Source organism: Ornithodoros turicata, chromosome 10, assembly GCF_037126465.1.
Source record: "Ornithodoros turicata isolate Travis chromosome 10, ASM3712646v1, whole genome shotgun sequence".
Taxonomy (NCBI): domain Eukaryota; kingdom Metazoa; phylum Arthropoda; class Arachnida; order Ixodida; family Argasidae; genus Ornithodoros; species Ornithodoros turicata.
In genome coordinates this window covers 35,548,323-35,566,243 of record NC_088210.1, presented here as the reverse complement: position 1 = coordinate 35,566,243, position 17,921 = coordinate 35,548,323, and the positions used below count along the sequence as shown (strand labels likewise).

General features: G+C 44.6%; 1 protein-coding gene across 1 annotated transcript; it reads right to left on the bottom strand.

The window, feature by feature from the left end:
- Nucleotides 1–1,885: 1,885 nt before the first annotated feature.
- On the bottom strand, nucleotides 1,886–10,773 carry LOC135370046 (acetylcholine receptor subunit alpha-like 1). The gene is made up of 7 exons (XM_064603722.1): nucleotides 10,518–10,773; nucleotides 8,190–8,234; nucleotides 5,432–5,541; nucleotides 4,055–4,235; nucleotides 3,500–4,000; nucleotides 3,147–3,437; nucleotides 1,886–3,087 (listed from the first exon to the last, which is right to left on the bottom strand). Exons 1-7 carry the CDS (start codon nucleotides 10,707–10,709, stop codon nucleotides 2,890–2,892), a joined length of 1,518 nt encoding a protein of 505 aa, XP_064459792.1. The 5' UTR covers nucleotides 10,710–10,773; the 3' UTR covers nucleotides 1,886–2,889.
- Between the last annotated feature and the right edge of the window lie 7,148 nt (nucleotides 10,774–17,921).

Sequence of the window (17,921 nt, the reverse complement as noted above, 5' to 3'; positions counted from 1 at the left end):
TCAGGATCAGGGTCGCCTTATCCCTTTCGGATCAGGGCAGAGCTCATGTAAGCGCTTCACAGGCGTAGAGATTAAACAAAGTCTCTGAAAAACAGAAAAAGAAAAAAAAACATAAATAGGAGAAACACTACGATATCGTCAACTTTCTCTCGACGCTTTTTTCAGGCTTCCAGGAGGCGCCTTGTCTGCTCTACGCTCGGTGTCGAGTAGTCGCTGCCGAAGCCCAATAGCGAGATCATTGGTTCCGGTTTCGGTCTTGTTTGTTCCAGTGTCGGACAAGAGAATAGTATGTGTTGGAGGTCCTCGTCTTCCCCAGTGTTGCAGATGGTGCATTCCGCGTATTCTCGAACGACAGGGTCGTTCGGGAGACACCGCTGTCGCTGGTTCTCGGATTCCTCCCTAGATTCCCTGTACTTTCGCGGGTGCGGTCGGTTTGCACGTTTCGACGAAGGACAGGAGTTGAAGGATGTTGACTGTAGCTGGTGTATAACCAGGTTGTTCGTTTTCCTTCGCCGGTGCTGCGCTCCGCTTGCCCTTTCCTCACGCATGCCACTCGCTGTCAACACCAGCTGTTTCTCACTTTCCCAGTGCGTGACCCCTTTTAGTAGTACCAAACCTATCATGACCACCTTTGTAATCCTTCTGAGAATTTACTTTTTTCAATAACGCATATACATTACGTTTTAATTTATTTAAAATTCATTAACCACCGCAGAGAGCTACCAAAAATACTTATTAATGTTTTTAACAAGGTTTGATTTAATAATGTATTTTAATGAGAAGGATGTATTTGCTTTGTTAATACAAATAAATCAATACGCGGGTCTGTGTGGCTCAAGGCACATCAGATGTCTGCTTCGGCATGCAACCTATTTCTGGAGTTTGAGCTTCCACAGTTTCGCCACGAACCCCCCCCACCCTCGGCCACGTGATCACCCATAGCGAATCACGAATGCTTGGCGCCAAAAAGAGCGCGCTGACTAGATCGAACAGCGCATGTACGCTGCGTGCTCTCTCCTATACCCTCTACGGATCTACCGGTTAGATGAGCTACGCCAATCGTGATCGAGAAAGACCACGTGAGGCACCGGAGCCAATGAAAAGCACAGAGAGTGGATTTGGCTGGAAAAGCCAGTGGCGACACTGTTTTCGCAGAGGTGATACCCGCTCACAGTGGCTCCCCTGGTGCAGCCGTGGTGATCGACAGGTTCAGATGTGTCTGCGTGGGCGGGTTACGAAAGCTGTGCAAGGAGCGGCGGCGAAAGAGGGTTGCGAGACAGCGCCGCCAAGCTGACTCGGAGTAAGCCCGAAAGGCTGCGAATTTTCATCTCTTACGTGGAGAACGGGAAAGAAACTACTCGCCTTTCGGGGATGTCCACGACGTGACAGAGCTCGTTGCGTGGCTTGACGCTCGCCTCGCCGCCAATCACGCTACGGTTTACCGTTGGAGGTTTGCTCATGATTTCGTCTGGGTTTGCGACTGTGAGCACCGCAAAGTGGTGACTGCAGTGAACGAGAGACGTCTGATCAACAGGCCTAACAAACCTTGAGTTTGAGAAAACAACAAACAAGGGGACACAGAGTCTTCGTGGTATCCGCACTCCACAGAGTCTGTCGGGCCAAAGGAAGACATTTCCTCGAGTTTTGGGGAAAACAACGCCACGAGGGTAACTGTCCAGACTCAGGATTCGCCCACTAGCTTTCTCTCCTCATGTTTTCCTTGACAGTCTACACACCTTTTACTGACAAGAAGGCTAAATATTTAGCAAAAAAGAAAGAGGGAGAAAGCGACGAATAATATGACCCAGTGACTGGCAAACCCACCTTTAAACCTGCTACCTCAGGTGTGGGGCATTGTTCCTACAATTAAATAAGTAAAAACTCGTCAATGTAATCTTTTATTCGTACGGAGCACTGCTCGTCAGATGAACATTCCGCGTGGAAAAGAAGACTTGACTGTACCCTGCGCACTTGGCGGTCTCTTCGCTGGGAAGCGTCATTGTCCACTCTTGTACAATATGATTTTCACATCTTCTACGTTAATAGTCTTCTACATTATGTGCGAATACCGAAACCAAGCTTCGCAAGCATGGCCACCTATAGAGAGGTAAATTTACCGATTGATCGGGGTTCGCTTTTCACGAAGGACTCATTCGGATGGCGACAATTTCAGGACGGCGACACTTTGAAATAATGCTCTTTTCCTGAAATCTTTTTTATATGTAGAGGCGTATATCGCTCTAGGACTTGGAACCGGCCTCAGCTTACTGATCTAATGGTTACCGACATACCAACAGTATGGTAGTACAAGTTGCTTAGACACGATGGAGCGCATTCAAGTGGGGCAAAATTATACCGACCGGTGTTGCCCACAGTTGTCACGTGACGCAAAACCCTAAATTATAATAATCAAAGGTGAGCTCGCGCGAAAACGTTGTTTGTTGAGACCGCATTCCAAGGACGAGTTGGAGTCCTTTGATCATTGGCCTTTGGTGAAGCGTTAAGTTTTTGGATTCAGCTTCTGCACGTTGCTTTCAGCCGAATAACTTGGTGCATGGAGGCATCCAAAATCCCACGCAGAAGTGCCCAGAATATGAACCTTCACTTAAAAGGACTCACGTGTTGAGATCATTGCTTGGCCTTAACGCATTCTATATAAGGTCACCAGAGCGAGCTGTTTTTGCAGCAACGGCTACAAAAAGCGGCCATCCACAACTGAGACAGCGCGAAAATTCTCCTTATCATCGGTGGAGAACCTTACAAGAGATGTTTGACTCGGCATTCGTCTTTCATACACTTGCTATAAAAGGTTTGTACGTGCGAGGACGGGAGCCAAAAAGGACGCCGGCGTCAGGAGGAGCGGGAGGCATGAACGCTGCAGGGGTCTTGTTAGATGTCGGTCCAAGGATAGTCCTTCATCATTCGCCTGGCTACTTGCGAGTGCTTGACGTCAATGGGATCCGTCTGATCATACAGAGAGGGAGCCTGCAGGAAGATGCCCGCCGTACCCACCACGCAGGCGATGGTGAACACGTAGAGAAACAAACGGTCCAGGACCATGGCCACGTACTTCCAGTCTTCACGTATCTACAACACATAAACGCAGGTCAGCTGATAAACATACATTTTTGCAGCGAGGAACGTACACTTTCAAAGTCGTCGTTGTTGTCAATGTGTTGGGCGATAAACATGGCATTATGAATGGCTCGTTCTAGATCCCTGGGAAAATGATAATCTCCAGGAGGACTGGCTTCCATTTCCGGTAGTGTGTCTTCTGGAGGAGGTGCGAGAGCACCGAACGAGGCCCTGGGAGCCTGGAGGACGTCTAAGCCGTTACTACGAGGAGGAGCCGTGCTACCTTCTTTTGCTTCCTCGGGCTCGATGCGATACTGAGGGGATCGCATCAGAAGGATTTTTGGAAGCACTCGGATGAACACCTGAAACGCACATTTTTCTATTCTCGTTCATTATGGATTGTAAAAAACAAAGGCTTACGTACTTTCCGCACCCAGGGCGCCATCTTGTGAGTGGAAGGCGACCGGAAGTGCACGTTGAGCACCGCGATTGTTACCAGCACGGATACAGTGACCAGGATCATGGTGAAGACGAGGTACTTCCCTAGAAGCGGCATCGCCAGCGACGTAGGAGGGATGATTTCCGCCAGGACTAAGAAGAAAAATGTGAGGGAAAGCATGATAGAGATGGAGAGGGATACTTTCTCCCCGGAGTCTGAAGGAAGGTAGAAGACGAGCACGGACAGACAAGAGATGCCCACGCAAGGGATGATAAGGTTGACGGTGTAGAAAAGAGTCTTGCGTCTCAGGGTGATGTTGAAGGTGATATCGGGGTAAGGTTGCTCGCAACACGAGTAGAAGCGCTCGCGTCTCATGGCTGGTACGGCCATGATGTCCCACTCGACGCTCAGGTAGAATTCCGACAGGTCGATGCCCATGGGAACGATGTTTTCATTGGGAATCTCGTTCAGGTGTTTTAGGTCCACCTGCGATTAGATGATCCTACAACGTCAAGGCATCGAAGGAAGAACCCTAATTACCTGATGTCCATCGTATGTCCAGGATCCGAATTTCATGAAGCACTCTTGTTTATCGAATGGGAAGTATTGGACATCAATAAGACAGGAACTCTTGTAGATGGCGGGTGGGTTCCATACTACTCGGCCGTCTTCGTGGATGATGGCCTTCGTCATTATGGTCACTTCATAGTTGCCATCCGCACTACGCCACAACAGCGACACCTATTAATCAGTTTTCTGTCGGGAGACTCAGGTGACAAGTAAAGAGTCTTGGTATTCCTTTCTTTGATTACACTCATTCAAGTGTTCCTACCTGGAAACCCGACACGACAAAATCCTATCTTTGTGCTGAGAGAACTCTAAAGAAGCTTGTCATTGAACTGCTATAAAAAGAGGACCATGACCTTGGATTTCGCTCTACGCCACGCACTTTGGACAGCCATCAACTAGGAAAGATATTAGCACCGCAACGCAACTGGGGCCGTGAGCTGTTACAGGGCTTGTCGGAAAATCTCGGTGTGAGCAATGAAGCCGGCACCAATAATTTATCTCCATTTGTGCGACCGCCGAAAACTCTTTCTGCGTGTATTTTCGCTCGGGTGACGTACAGATAGAATGAGACAACTTGATATTCTGTATGCGAAGACACGCTTTACTTGGTTCCAGCTCATTGTGGCGGGGAATGAACAATGCATGATGAACGAACTGACGTTTCATTCCTGTGCAAGTTCTGTAGAAGTGGGCGTTTGATCAGTTGGAAGTGTCTTCTGTGTCCTGTTTTCGTTGGATTTGTAACTAACAACAAACCGAGTCCGAGTTGCTAGTTTGGGGAACACATCTTTGGCATTAATTCGTGGGATGCGAGTCAATGTGGCATTTATAGCTCACTGGCGTGCGACAAGTTGACTCTCCAAGAGTCATCCAGGAGACCCACAACCTTTTCAGAACTATGTCCAACGCTCTGCCATATAAGCACTGCTAAACTGTTTGGACACCGTAGGTTCTCATACTGAGGCGACTCATTATTATATTTCACCGCAAGTAATTGGGTAGAGATTAACACAATTAAAATAAAGTCCACATTAGAACGACCCCTTCATTTCTCATTTTATGGAGACCCACGTGGTGCGACGTCTTGAGGCCACTATAAACCCTGCATTCGGTGGCAAACGGAGAACATATGTTAGGAAAGTTTTTGTTTTTAATGCACATTTTATAGCGCGCATTAAATATGAATGCACGCGCGCGTAAAATGTCAACAGAGCCCCTGGAAGCTTTCTCACTGAATGCAGATCGAGTATTGGAGCTGTTAACGCTTTCTTACTAAACTGGAGAAATTGAGGCGTCCAACATGAAACGTAGCATGAAAGTTGAAATGTGATGAGGAAAGATGCATACTTATTGTAGAGTACGATGTCTGGCAACCATATCTGCTCGGCTGGAACGTAGAGCTCAGTGACGCCGCCATATTCTTGAGGATCCCACTTTAGTTTATGATCCGACCATTCCTGTAATTGAATGGAGGTCACCGGACTCGACATTAAGCGCATTTTTGAGGCAAAAATTAATCCTCGAGATCTTTTTTTTTTTTTCGTGCTAGCATCACGAAGCAATCGTTGCTGCGGTCTCGAAAATCTGTCAGTCAACTTTGTTGGAAAAAACAGCTAGTACTGCGTGTATCTTGAAAACGTTTACATATTTGTCCCAAGGTTCACCAGGAGCGCTCAATATGGACCTATCCACGGGTTCATATACGGGGCATTTTTTCTTAAATAAAAAAGCTACGAGTGCAGTTATACGGCTGGGCGGGCTCTCGAAGAGACAATTGAGACACTTCTGAGGCTGGATCACACAGAAGGGACAAATACATACAATGCCTCGAGGTGCCGAAGAAATTAATGATGCAAGAATCCAGAAGATGTGGGTTCGAGTCCTGCAGCTGGCTAACCTTTTCAGTGACATGCAACTTTCATCTCGTAGAGAATATGTAACTACAAGATGACTGATTAGTAAAGTACATTAATTAATTTTTTAATTAGGGGATTTCCGGCAAAAGCGAGACAGCAGGATGGGAGACAATCCTCGTTTTTTTAAATTCTTGAAATGAGCAATTTTTCTATGCAAATGAGCCGCAACCGAAACTGCGGCGACCGGGAACGCAGGGAGCGCAGCGCACGTCAGAGGGCTACGTCATTTGGGGTCATGGGATTGGTCAGATCGACCGCTTTCCGGCCAGACAAGCCTCCGTCGGCGCCTTTTGCTTTCCTTTCATTTGCAGAGCGAAATGCAGTGACGGACTATTTTGATTGTGGAGTTTCTCCCATTCTTCTTCTCGCTTTTGCCCGAAAAGTTCCCTAATTCAAGAGTTAATTAATTTATTTTAGGGAATTAGTCATCTTCTAGTAACATACTCTCCTCGAGAGGATGTCCGCCTGACCGTAGAACTCAACTACAAAAACGATATCTATGCCGCTCTCGTTGCTTTTTAATAAAAAAATATGTAAAGGATTAAAAAAAACCGCTCTGTATATTGCCAACCCCAGATATGTACTTATAGTGGTTATTACAACGAAAGCCAGGTGAGTGTCCCAAAATGGACTGGAGCTGTCTCTCCTATCTCTTGCTTGGCGGTGGCACATTTTTCTTGGAACCTTTCTCAATGACACTGGAAAGACTACGTCAGTGAATTTTAATGTCTCCTCGACGCTCTGTCAGTTTCTTAATATCAGGTTGAAACAGTTCTCCCGGGGTCCAATGTTTCAAACAAAGGGTGTGCTGACATTTTTCCTAGGTAGTCTTTTTCTTCTTGTGTGGTGGAAAGTGGGCCGTTAAGTAGCTGTGCACTGCTGGAATATTTACTTGACGACATTTTGTATTAAAAAGAAAGAAAACCACGCTCTCAAATTTTCATGAAGGCGAACAAAGTAAGGTTTATACGAGTAAACGGGGATAATTTGGTCAATGGCCGAGTACTTTCGATCAGACAAAATACTGCGCGAAAGTATTTAAAAAATAAGATACTAAATACTCCATGCAGACAGTATTTAAAATAAAGTACAAAATACTCAAAACAGAAAGTAATTTGAGTAAAGTACTAAATACTCTAAGAAGTATTTAAGACACTCTTTAAAGTACTTTAGTATTAACAGTAGGGGAGACGCGTATTCTAAACGTGGCCGTACAAATGAAAGAAATAAACTTCATCAGCCAAGGCGTATCTTTTATTTGCAAGGCCTTCGCGTCAAGTAATGTTTGGTGAACTTTGCTGATATGTTCTGACCCAAAGCTTCCTAATCCCTCCTGTATATCAGCTCGGGTCTTTCAACCTCTGGCGCGTGTTTATTGCTTTGGTGACCAAGGAAATAAATGCCGAAATTCTCTTGTACCTAATCCCATGGGGATTCACCTCGCGATATGAATAGGAACCGTTTTTTGACGAAGGGGTCGGGCTATTGACAAGCAAGGTCAAGCGTAGGACCAGCCTATTGCATAGGAGGATAAATTACGGATATGCGAACTTAAAAAAAAAAGGGGGGGGGATAAGTTCCAGTGAGCTGAAGGTCTGCACACGATGGGGAAGTGTGCTGGATACGGCTTGACGAGGAAGGGAAGTATTTTGAGTACCGAGAAGCAAATACTGAAAATAGTATTTTACGTACATTAAAAATACTTGTCGCAAAAAGTATTCAGTAGAGTACCAAAATACCGGAAAAAAATTTTAAAATACAGCCTTTCGAGTACGTACTCAAGATGCGTACAAGTCTGCTTTCGAAACTATTACTGAGGAATAAATTTGAAAAAGAAGACCACTCTCTAAGTGTCTCCACCTTAAAATACGTCCAGAGTGAAAATTAACCGCTACGTAAAACCCTCACCGATTATAAAAAATCATCGGAATTACGTAAATGATTGGAGTAAATAAAGGAACTGAAAGATGGACACTATCGCCTCAATATACCAAGACCTCGTTCATGAATACACATTCACTGTTGGCGTCGTTTTCTTCCATGCACATTCACAAACAGACGAGCCTCTGCCGTTACACAAGCAATCCCGCGTTGGGATTCTACAGTCGACGAGGATAAGAAAAAATCCCCAGTGGAAATTATTTTTATACCGTAAGGACAACGTTGTGTATGTCAATACATAGACTTACTTGGTTCACCCAGACGTTGGTCGTCATAATTTGATTCTTCAAATTCTGCAAAGAGAACGGGTATAATTACTACGCGAATTATGCAAAGTTGGGGTAGTTTGTATAACATTACTAATTTAGGCTGCCAATGGGAAGACGGACAACAGAAACAGCTTACTCTCAACTGACGAATTTAATGTAAGGAAGCAAAAAACAACTTGACCTACAAGATATGATGACGCCAACAGCAACGACGGCAGGTTTAGCACACTCAAACGGCGATATCAACAGTGCACTCTTAAAAATGAGTTTCGCCACATAGCACGCTCCTAGCCAACCATCATCCCGAATGACAGCGTTCTCACCCCTGATTTGTTGAAAACGGGAGGCGGAGCCTATTTTGTGACACTTATGTAGTTCATAATTGTCACAAAGATGGCGTACGACTCAGCGGAGAGAACGATGTCACTCGAGATGATGGTTGGCTAGGAGCGTGCTATGCGGTGACGTTCTGTTTTAAGAGTGTAGGTGAGTGTTCCATTCGGTTGCCCATTGTTGAAAATGGAATACTGCGCATTAACCGAGGAAGCACGTCACGGCCGAATTAAAGTGATAAAGATTGCAGAGCATACAGCGATCTGTGTTGGCAACAATAAGAACGTCTACGCCACCCTGCGGGAATGTTCGTGATTGGATGCAGAAATCGTCTGCTTTGGCGCGTGCTAGTGCACCGACGTTTGCAGACGATTTACAGAAGTGACTGGGGACCGCGGGAACTCTCCTACATTTTCTTTCAGTTCTCAGGCTCATTAAGCTCATTTTGAAATTCAAATGGCGAGGCGCAGTGGCGAGCCATGAGAAAGTAGCGTTTGTCTTTTTCTTTGTGAATTCGGCAGCCTATGGTCATAATACACCATTTCCATCAAAATGACGTTTTTTTTCACAAGGTATCTATTTCTAATAATAATAATAATAATAATTTTATTTTTCCACTCTATATACAGTTGCAAACTACTGCAGGCCCGTCTAAGCCGAAAGACTTGTGACAATAATTTAGAATAATTTATAATAATAATAATAATGTTTATTCACATTACTGCGAAAAAGGGTAAGCAAAAAGCCGCGGAGGCTCATCCCTTGAGTACAACAGTGCAGCAGCAAAAATCCAGTGCAACTCGCACTAAAAAGAAAGAAGGACATCGCAATCATAAGTATAGAGCCGAAATTTGACAGCCAAAAACCCGTCACTGGGGCCTCGCTAATATCTACGTTTGCGGAAATGTTGACTCCGTCCAAATACCTTCCCTCCTGTGTAGGAAGAAAACAAGCCGCACTTTTAGCCCGTATCAACGTGTATGATAATGTCGGGTATGCCGACAAGGCCCTCGATGGGAATAAAATGTACCCCTCTTTGCACTTGGCCTCGATAGAGGTGGAGCCAAGAGTTCCGCAAATTTCACCCGAGCATGCTTCGCCCAAGGATGAATTTTTGGCTGTCAGGTCTTTGTGGACATGTTGCGACAAACGCTGTGATTATGACTGGCCACAGGCTTCGAATTCACGAAGGAAAATGCTATCATTGCTTGGGTAATTTTCGAGTTGAATTAACAAAATTAGCTTAACTAATGCGTCACATGAATGCGTGTAACGTGTAGAAAAAAACTTTATGAGTTCACCCCAGGTAGGAAACCTCTCTGTTACCGGGACACCTTTGACAATGTGTATTTTGACAAAAGTGGCGAAATAAAGAAAGAAACATGTTTCTAAGAAGTGACATCCTGTCGTTGGATGGATAATTTAATTATACGCAACTGAATGGGAACATTATTGAAATATTTTGATACTCCAAAAGAAATGATGCGATATAATGTCAGTTGGTTTGTACGAAAGCATAAAAGAAGATACAGCTTCATTCCGGGATTTGAAGCGGTTTGCCGTGCTCCTGTAAAGGGTACTCTGCCGCATAGTAACTCACTCGAAGGAAAAGCAATCTTTACGAGTGAATTTCGTTGAGCAAGAGGAGGCGGTCTACCATGAATTTGAACCGCTTTGTTTACAGGTAACTGTTATTATATTGACAATCAGTCGTTGCATGAAGTAGCCGAACGGGTCTTTGGATGGCACGAGTACAAGTGTGGATCGAGAACGAAATGTTTTCCAGTTATAGTAGTATTTTGCATCACTCCTGAAACTTGGTTACATTCGAATGAAATTTTAAAGGGGGGCATTTTATATTAAATGGCAAGTTTTTGAATATTGAAGCGTCTTAATAATGACGGACAACATTAATAAGAACGTGTAAGACGGGAAAAATATTTTTAAAAAAGTGCCCAGCAAAGGGCGACTTACCACATCGATGAGTTGAGACAACTTGAGTCCCATTTTAACGGTGAGGCGATCCGAATTGTTGCTCACGGGCCGAATAAGCCGATTGTAGCTGCTCATCAAATCATCGTAGAGTCGTTTTGCGTCCGGGTTGGCCATCCCCAAACCGAATAGGCTTAGAATAATGAAAGGCCATATCGTCTCTTGCTTCCTCATAGCATCTATCTACAGTTGAGCACTCATGAGATTTAGTACAGTCGGGTACAGCGCCATATTGGAGGTCACAGCCACGAAGGAGCATCATGGGTAAAACTATTCCCCACCAGTAAGTGGCGCCCTCTGTGGATACTATTGATTCATCCTTTTCGTCCACGTGTGTTTTTCCTTCCACCGCGAAGCAGTGTGTTCTCTGCCGGAAAAAGAAAGACCGGATGATATTTCCGCAGCAAATTATTTCCAACAGGACAGACTCGTGGTTTTTACTATGGAGGAAACAATGTGGCTCGGAGACTTTCCCTGAAAAGCAAAAGGCTCGATGACATCCGCTCGTTGGTGGGTTCGAATCCCAAACGACGGAACCAAAATAGAGTTCCATTCTGAAAATCAAAGATATAAAAAAGGAGAGACAAGTGTTGTTGACACAGCAGGACACGTAAAAAGAGTCTAGTATCGTCGCTCTTGCAAATCATGTCTCAATTATACTTACTTCATATGAGAGACATCACGACAACAATTATCCATTATTATTATGATGAAATAAATGTCTACCCTAAAGTTGTTCTTTGTTGGCCATTTCTCAGGCCGACCAGCTTTTCAGCCTCACAAAGTTTCCATTTTTAGCACTTGCCGATGACGACGACGACGATGATGATGATGATGACGACGGGGATCCTACACTTGACCACATAGCACTGTGAAGGCACAGAATAATACCGCTCCCGTTTCTAACCAATCAGGGGGTAGAACGATGTCAATGGGGATGGTGATTGGCTAAGAGCGTGCTATGTGGTCACATTCGTGAAGCCAACAACGGCAAGCCGGTCACCACCATCTGTGTACGCTTTAAAAACACAACTTGAACGCATAGAACACCAACCAGTGCCACTTGTCGCTTTTGATTCCAACACAGAGGGGGGCGTACGCCTTTTTGTGTTATTTTGGATATCCACGAAAGGCGTACGCCCTCCTCTCTCTTAGAATGAGAAGCGATACCGTCGGTGCTGTCAAGTTCCGCTTTTAGCGTGTATAGAGATTAGGCGTCATTCGAAAGCATATATTTCGTCACATAGTTCAAAAGCTATTACATGCGTTACAAAAAGATGGACACACGCTCTTATCATTCGTCATGGACAGATACAATGATAACGATAGAAATGTACATTTTTTATTTTTCAATCAATCAGTGAGAGAGGAAGAGAAAATATCTTTTTCCACATAAGACGAGACTCTGCCACTGGGCAACATGTTTTTTTTTTAATTGATGTGCCTGTGATGACACGATGCAGGTACGTGGGTGAGTGGCATCGATACGCGCATCAATGCGAGAGAGAACGTGCACTGCTCCTCGCAAGTCTCGGGGTGATTTTGGGTGATGCATAATATCTGACCCGAACCCGAGCGGTAAATTCGGGTCAGAGCAAGAGCCACGAGTGCGAGAGGCCGAGCCAAAACTGTCCTCTTCTTCCACTCTCGACGGCGCCTAGATGCGCCGCCAGTGTCGTCTGCTACGTATTGCTCCTGCGGCTGTCATCTGTTTCTTTGTTGCTTTCACCATTCACGCCATGGAGCTTTACGAAAGTGGTAGCGACTGACAAAGAGGAAGATGTGACCTGCTTCTCGCATGCTATGCTTGCAACGACGGAAGTAGACGAACGCACAATGCGTAGCGACGAAGATGGTAGAAGAGCAAATTCGGGTGGCTCGACTCCCGTGCACTGTCGGATTAGCATATGCCGAAAGGGCTTCTATCCGTCCGCAATGTCCGCTCGGCCTGTGTTCCTCCCAACCTCTAGTGATGACCACACCATACTACAGGTTACAAACAACTTCACTCCACTCTTTCTTTTCCAGATTGGTCGGGAAATAAAATAACGGGGCAAGACTCATTCTCATTGGACACAAGTTATCGCAGCATTGGCGAAATATTCTCCCCGGAACGAAGATTATCGACTGAGGAAGATCTCGAGTTCGTGGCTGGAAGGAAATAGTCTATTGTCTGACTTTCTTGGGTCAAATGGTAATTTCCTGGACATTCCAAACGAAATAGTTGTCAAAGCTAGAAACTTTGTTTCTAGTCAGGTCCAAATAAAGCTGTCATTTATCTCGAGGGTTTTTCCTTACTTGGATCAGAAATCTACGATAGCGGTTTAGACTGCATCGAAGGAAAAAGGCTAGAAGAAGGCACATCTCTCAATTGTTCCCTCCCTTACACTCATAGCCGCTTCCTGGTGCTAAAAAAGAAGCCATTCGTCCTCGGCGTCACTTTGAGTGGACGCAGCTGTGGTAGGAAGTAAATTCTTCTATTCACTTATTTTCCTCTGTATGAGATGTCTTCTCCCCGACATCTCAATACAACCTAAAATTGCGGCATCTTGAACTCACAAAAATTTGGGCGCAAAACTAATGCATCGTCATAGTTGCCGCCGATGTTAATTGTTAATTACCAGATGGCTAATTTAACGAATCAGCTTAATTTGAACGATGAGCGGACAAACTAATTAAGTGTAGCGATTTCCAGCACAAGTCCGGCGATTCAACCAGCGTGTGATTTCACTCTTGCGAGCCGAAGATGAACTGGAGGTGCGTAGCCGAACTGAGCCGAATCCACTGCTCTGCGGTCAATGCTCGATCTTATGAGCTTTCTGGACACCATAGGATGGGTCTCATTATTTCGTTCCCCTCATCACCACCAGCAATGGGGTAGAGAAACTCCCCATTCATCATCTTAAACACTCATCATCACTTGTTTGCTGTTGAAATACAAGATGAGATAAATCTAGAGCACAAAAACGGTCTGCTCAACGTTTATACCGCGCCGCAGAATGGACAGTTTATAAGAAATTTTGTGCCAAGACAGAGCGCCGAAAAGTCATACACAGAAAGCCTGTCTCGAGGAAAATCCTGACAGACTAGTCATTAGAGTCGTTGAAAGAATGCATTGCGAGCCCCGTCGAAAAGGAAATGCACATTCTGCACAGGAGAACAACTGTTCTTGGAAGATATCTCTTCAAAGCCCACGATCTTCACTGAAAGCAATTTCAAATTTTTAAATTGCTCTAATTCGCTTTATTTATGTCAATCGAAATAAGATATTGGACAGTTTTTGGTATTTCAGTATGAAAGATGCTCGTTTTTTTTTCACATAATGTTCTCCGAACGAAAGAAAGAAAAAGTTGCTTTCTAACTGGAATTCGGCCAACGTCATTCAAGCACATTGGCATCGTTTCTTTTGGACATGGGAGGTACCCGGGTTCGAATCCCGGTGTCGGATGTGCTGTCAGGGTTTTTTCCTCAAACGCTTTCACACATATGTCGGCACAGCTCCCCTAGAAGTCGGCCGCACATTCCCCGTGACGTTGCCCATCTCTGTGAGGCCGACAACCACCACCACCACCTTGGACAAGTCAAATGTTCTTATGAGACCTACAACATCGCGTCTTGGCGATAGAACTGGTCATATTGTGACGATTGAGAAAGGAATTCCTTTGTAGCGGTAGTTGTGGTCAGAGCGCAAAACGTGTCACTCAGAATATTATGCTCGAGTTTCGGGGAAGCTCATCATTCTTATTGATTCATTGTCGTTCATAGTGTAGGAGCCCGAGAGTAATGATATGAACGGCCCGGGTGGCCAACAACAACTGGTTTATTCGACGGGATCGTCATTGGCAATGCTGACGATATGCTACAATAGCTTGGAGTTTCCCACCGTCTGTTTCGGTTGCCCCATTTTGGGAGGTTCATATGTCCCAGGCGAAACTACAAATTAATTTCCTCACTTAACAGAAAGAAATAACATTTTCGGAGAATACAGATTGCAATAGCGAGGTTTAGTACATCGGACGAAAATGATACGAAAAAGGAAGCTTAGCAATGTGATGTCACCCGATTCAAAGAATCGGGCTGATTGGCTTACCATGTTTTCCGAACGGGTATCATGAACTGGTACTGGTGAACTGATGTACTGGATTCTCAAGACACGAGATTTAGTCCTGATGGCTCCATTAATACATTCTCGAGATAAAAATATGTATCGCCATTCTAGATTAGATTAGAGATGTTAATCCCGACGTGGTCAGGACTTGAATGGGCTCCAAAGTATGCATGACGAGAGAGAGGGATAAAATGAAAACAGAAATGGGAATCTTCGCCATTGCACTCTTTCTTTAACTATTTCGGACGTTGGTTTAAAGGAACAAATAAAAGCCGCCTCCTATAGTTGGAGGTTGAGAGAGCGAAAAGAGGAAGGGGGCACTCCTGAAAATGAAACCGAAGGAAGTTTGCTCTCGAAGCGTTTGTTCCTGTCCACAATCAATGATCTCAGTTTTCAACTCTTGTTCCATCTTGCATCATTCTACTTTGAAAGTTGATGTTGTGTATGCCCGAAACGTTCGAGCTACTTCTAATTAGCTGACAAAGACCAAGAAAACCCACCTTGAAGCTAATTTGTGTACGCATAATTTGAGAGTTGGAAAACCTGAGATAGTGTCGCATAGTTTCGATGTCTATCGACGGCAAAGTTGTCGATTATTAGGAGAATGAGCATTTCTTCCCTTTTTCTATCGTATGTGAGTTACCTTACGACAACAACGCCCCGCCGGCAACCATTTTCATTCTTTCCAAAAGAAAGGAAACAATTTTGTTTTTGCGCTCCATCCGAGAATTTTTCACCGATGTCACTTTATTGCTGCTGCCGTGCCAGCGATGAAGAGCACTTTACGCAAAAAGACACGAATACGTCACGTCGTAATAAGATTTATTTTATTCCGTAATTGTGGGTCTGTGCCGAGACTCAGTAAAAGGATCCGACAAGTCTAGAGGGATTCCAGGAGGGAATTCCTTTCCTAGCGTGATGTCTCGTTTCTGCATGAACAACAATGGAATCACCGAATGAAGCCGAAAGAAAAGGTCCATGTGTTGTCATCTAAAAGTGAGAGTACGACTATTCCGTGTGACGTGCAACAAAAACAGTCGCTTACAACGATAAGAAAATTACCACCCAAGGAGTTTCACCTGACGGTACATGGGAGTGAAGCACGTTACCTGATATGGTAAAGAGAGCAACCCTCGTAGATCTCATAAAGGGAAATGGATCCCACGTTCCATGGATTGCTTTTGGCTCGGTTTCGTGGAACTGCCAGGAAGAAATGGGATGCAGCGATACTTTCTGTCCGGAATAAACGTTCAAAAGTAAGAGTTGCAAGTACTCGTACTTCTTAGGGTCTTCTTAAGCGAGGAAATGAAATTAAATTTTATTTCACAATCTTAATCTACTTGACAGGGGGACAACAATGATAACATCTCCCTCAATGATGATCGTACGTAAAAGTCATTTCTCGAAAAAGTCTCAAAACCTCAAAAGCCTTATTCTTCTCGCCAATTTTGTCAGTGCATGTTATAAACTGGAAAAGGCGGTAATTGCGTGTCCAAGTAAATTTTCGGGCCCTGCACTTTGGAGGGTCTTATTGGCATGACCTCTGGAAAGCGCTTCCCCCAATGGAGGGATCTCTTCCACCCATTCTCAGTCCCAAACTTTATTGATTTCATTTCATTTCGAGGTACTTTCAGTGACAACTGCGAATAAAACTCTTGCTCGAGAAGAACATAAAAAAGGCAGATTTTATGGAAAAGGTGCCGCGTATTAGACACACAAAACTACGCAACGATCTCAATCACGGGATTCGTATAGGACAAAAAAAGAAAAAGAAAACCCCTGACGTACACACGCGGCTCACTAAAGGCTAACAACTCGAATCATTCACGAAGCGTTTCTTTTTTTAAGAAAACTAGACTTGCATACAAAGTAATAACATGGATCACACTCCAAGAGGGAGAATAAGTAAATGAATGAGGGCTCCCAAAGATGACGTCATCATCACTCATGGCTCAAACAGAGAAAACAGCTTTGGAATGTTATTTACCGTGCTTCGTCGATTTGCTGACTCGACATGAAGTCAGTTGCCACGTTTACTTTTCGTCTTTCAGGAAAGGAGGATGCATTGAAGCGTGTGTGTGGGGGGAGTATATTTATTAGAAAAAAGAAAGGTCAGCAAAATGAACTCGCTACTCCACAAGTAAATAATTATGAGCAAATAAAGAGCTCGACGATTTGTCTCGCTCTGTGATGGCGAGCGAAATAAACTGAACATCTCGCTTTATGACCAGGAGGTTAACCGTATAAAGAAGATGCCATCTCCTAAATTTAAAGGAGCAATCGAGTGAAGCATGCCTCATCTGTCCACCTGGCAGGATCCTCGCGTCGTGTCTCGCCCCTGTACGTCACTGGTCACGTGCCCATGATACCTAACGACGTCCTCTCGTTCGGCGCACGTCAAGAGCATATGTGAGCCTTGCACGTGCTCTGTAGGTCACCTGCGCTCATCGTTCTTTCGCGGGAAATAATTTTATTCGTTGCAAAACACACCGCAGTGGAAAACGAAAACAAAAAAATTTGGGAGTCACCTTTATGCTCCTTTAAGGGATGGAAATCTGCAGCTAAAATGATTGTTTCGTGATTTTCTTTAACGAGCCAAACTCATCCAAACGAAGAAAAGTGACTTGCTACTATCCGGCACGAGGCCATTATTTATACACGCTCCCTGTTCATCTGTCCTCCACCAGCACGATTTTCCGATCAACAAATGGTACGTCCACGAGAGAAAACATGATCAGTAATATTTAGTCCACTCACACTGGCCAACGAAACAAAATTATTTTTAAAACGATTATCCGTTATAGACAGCCCCGTCGAGCTCCCAGCCAGGACTGTGTTCTTACTCAACAACTATTGTTCTGTGTTCCATCTCGTTCGTTGAGGTTGAGTGCGAGACACGAGTGGAAGCCCCGACGACGTATTTCAAGAAAAGGCCGCCAATTCATAAAATAAGTGTTGTGCTTCCCGGCTGGAAAAACCTCCCTTTATTGTACACCGGCTCAAAAGTAAAGCAACAATTCCAGCATTAAAAGCTGCACGGGCTATGAACACAATTTTTGCTTGAGGATGTCTTGGTAAGCCAGAGAGGCAGAGGACGTAAGCGTCGTGGAAAAAAAAAGAAGAAAAAATAATCTCTCCCGTTTTCAGCGAAGCTGGCAAATAGGGCGAGCTGGTACATGTTCGACTGGCAGTCAAAATGGAGGAGCACTGTGACAACAGCTTGTTTCTTTCTTCCTCGAGCGAGAGTATTGGTACCGCCAGTCGCCATAAGAAGGACG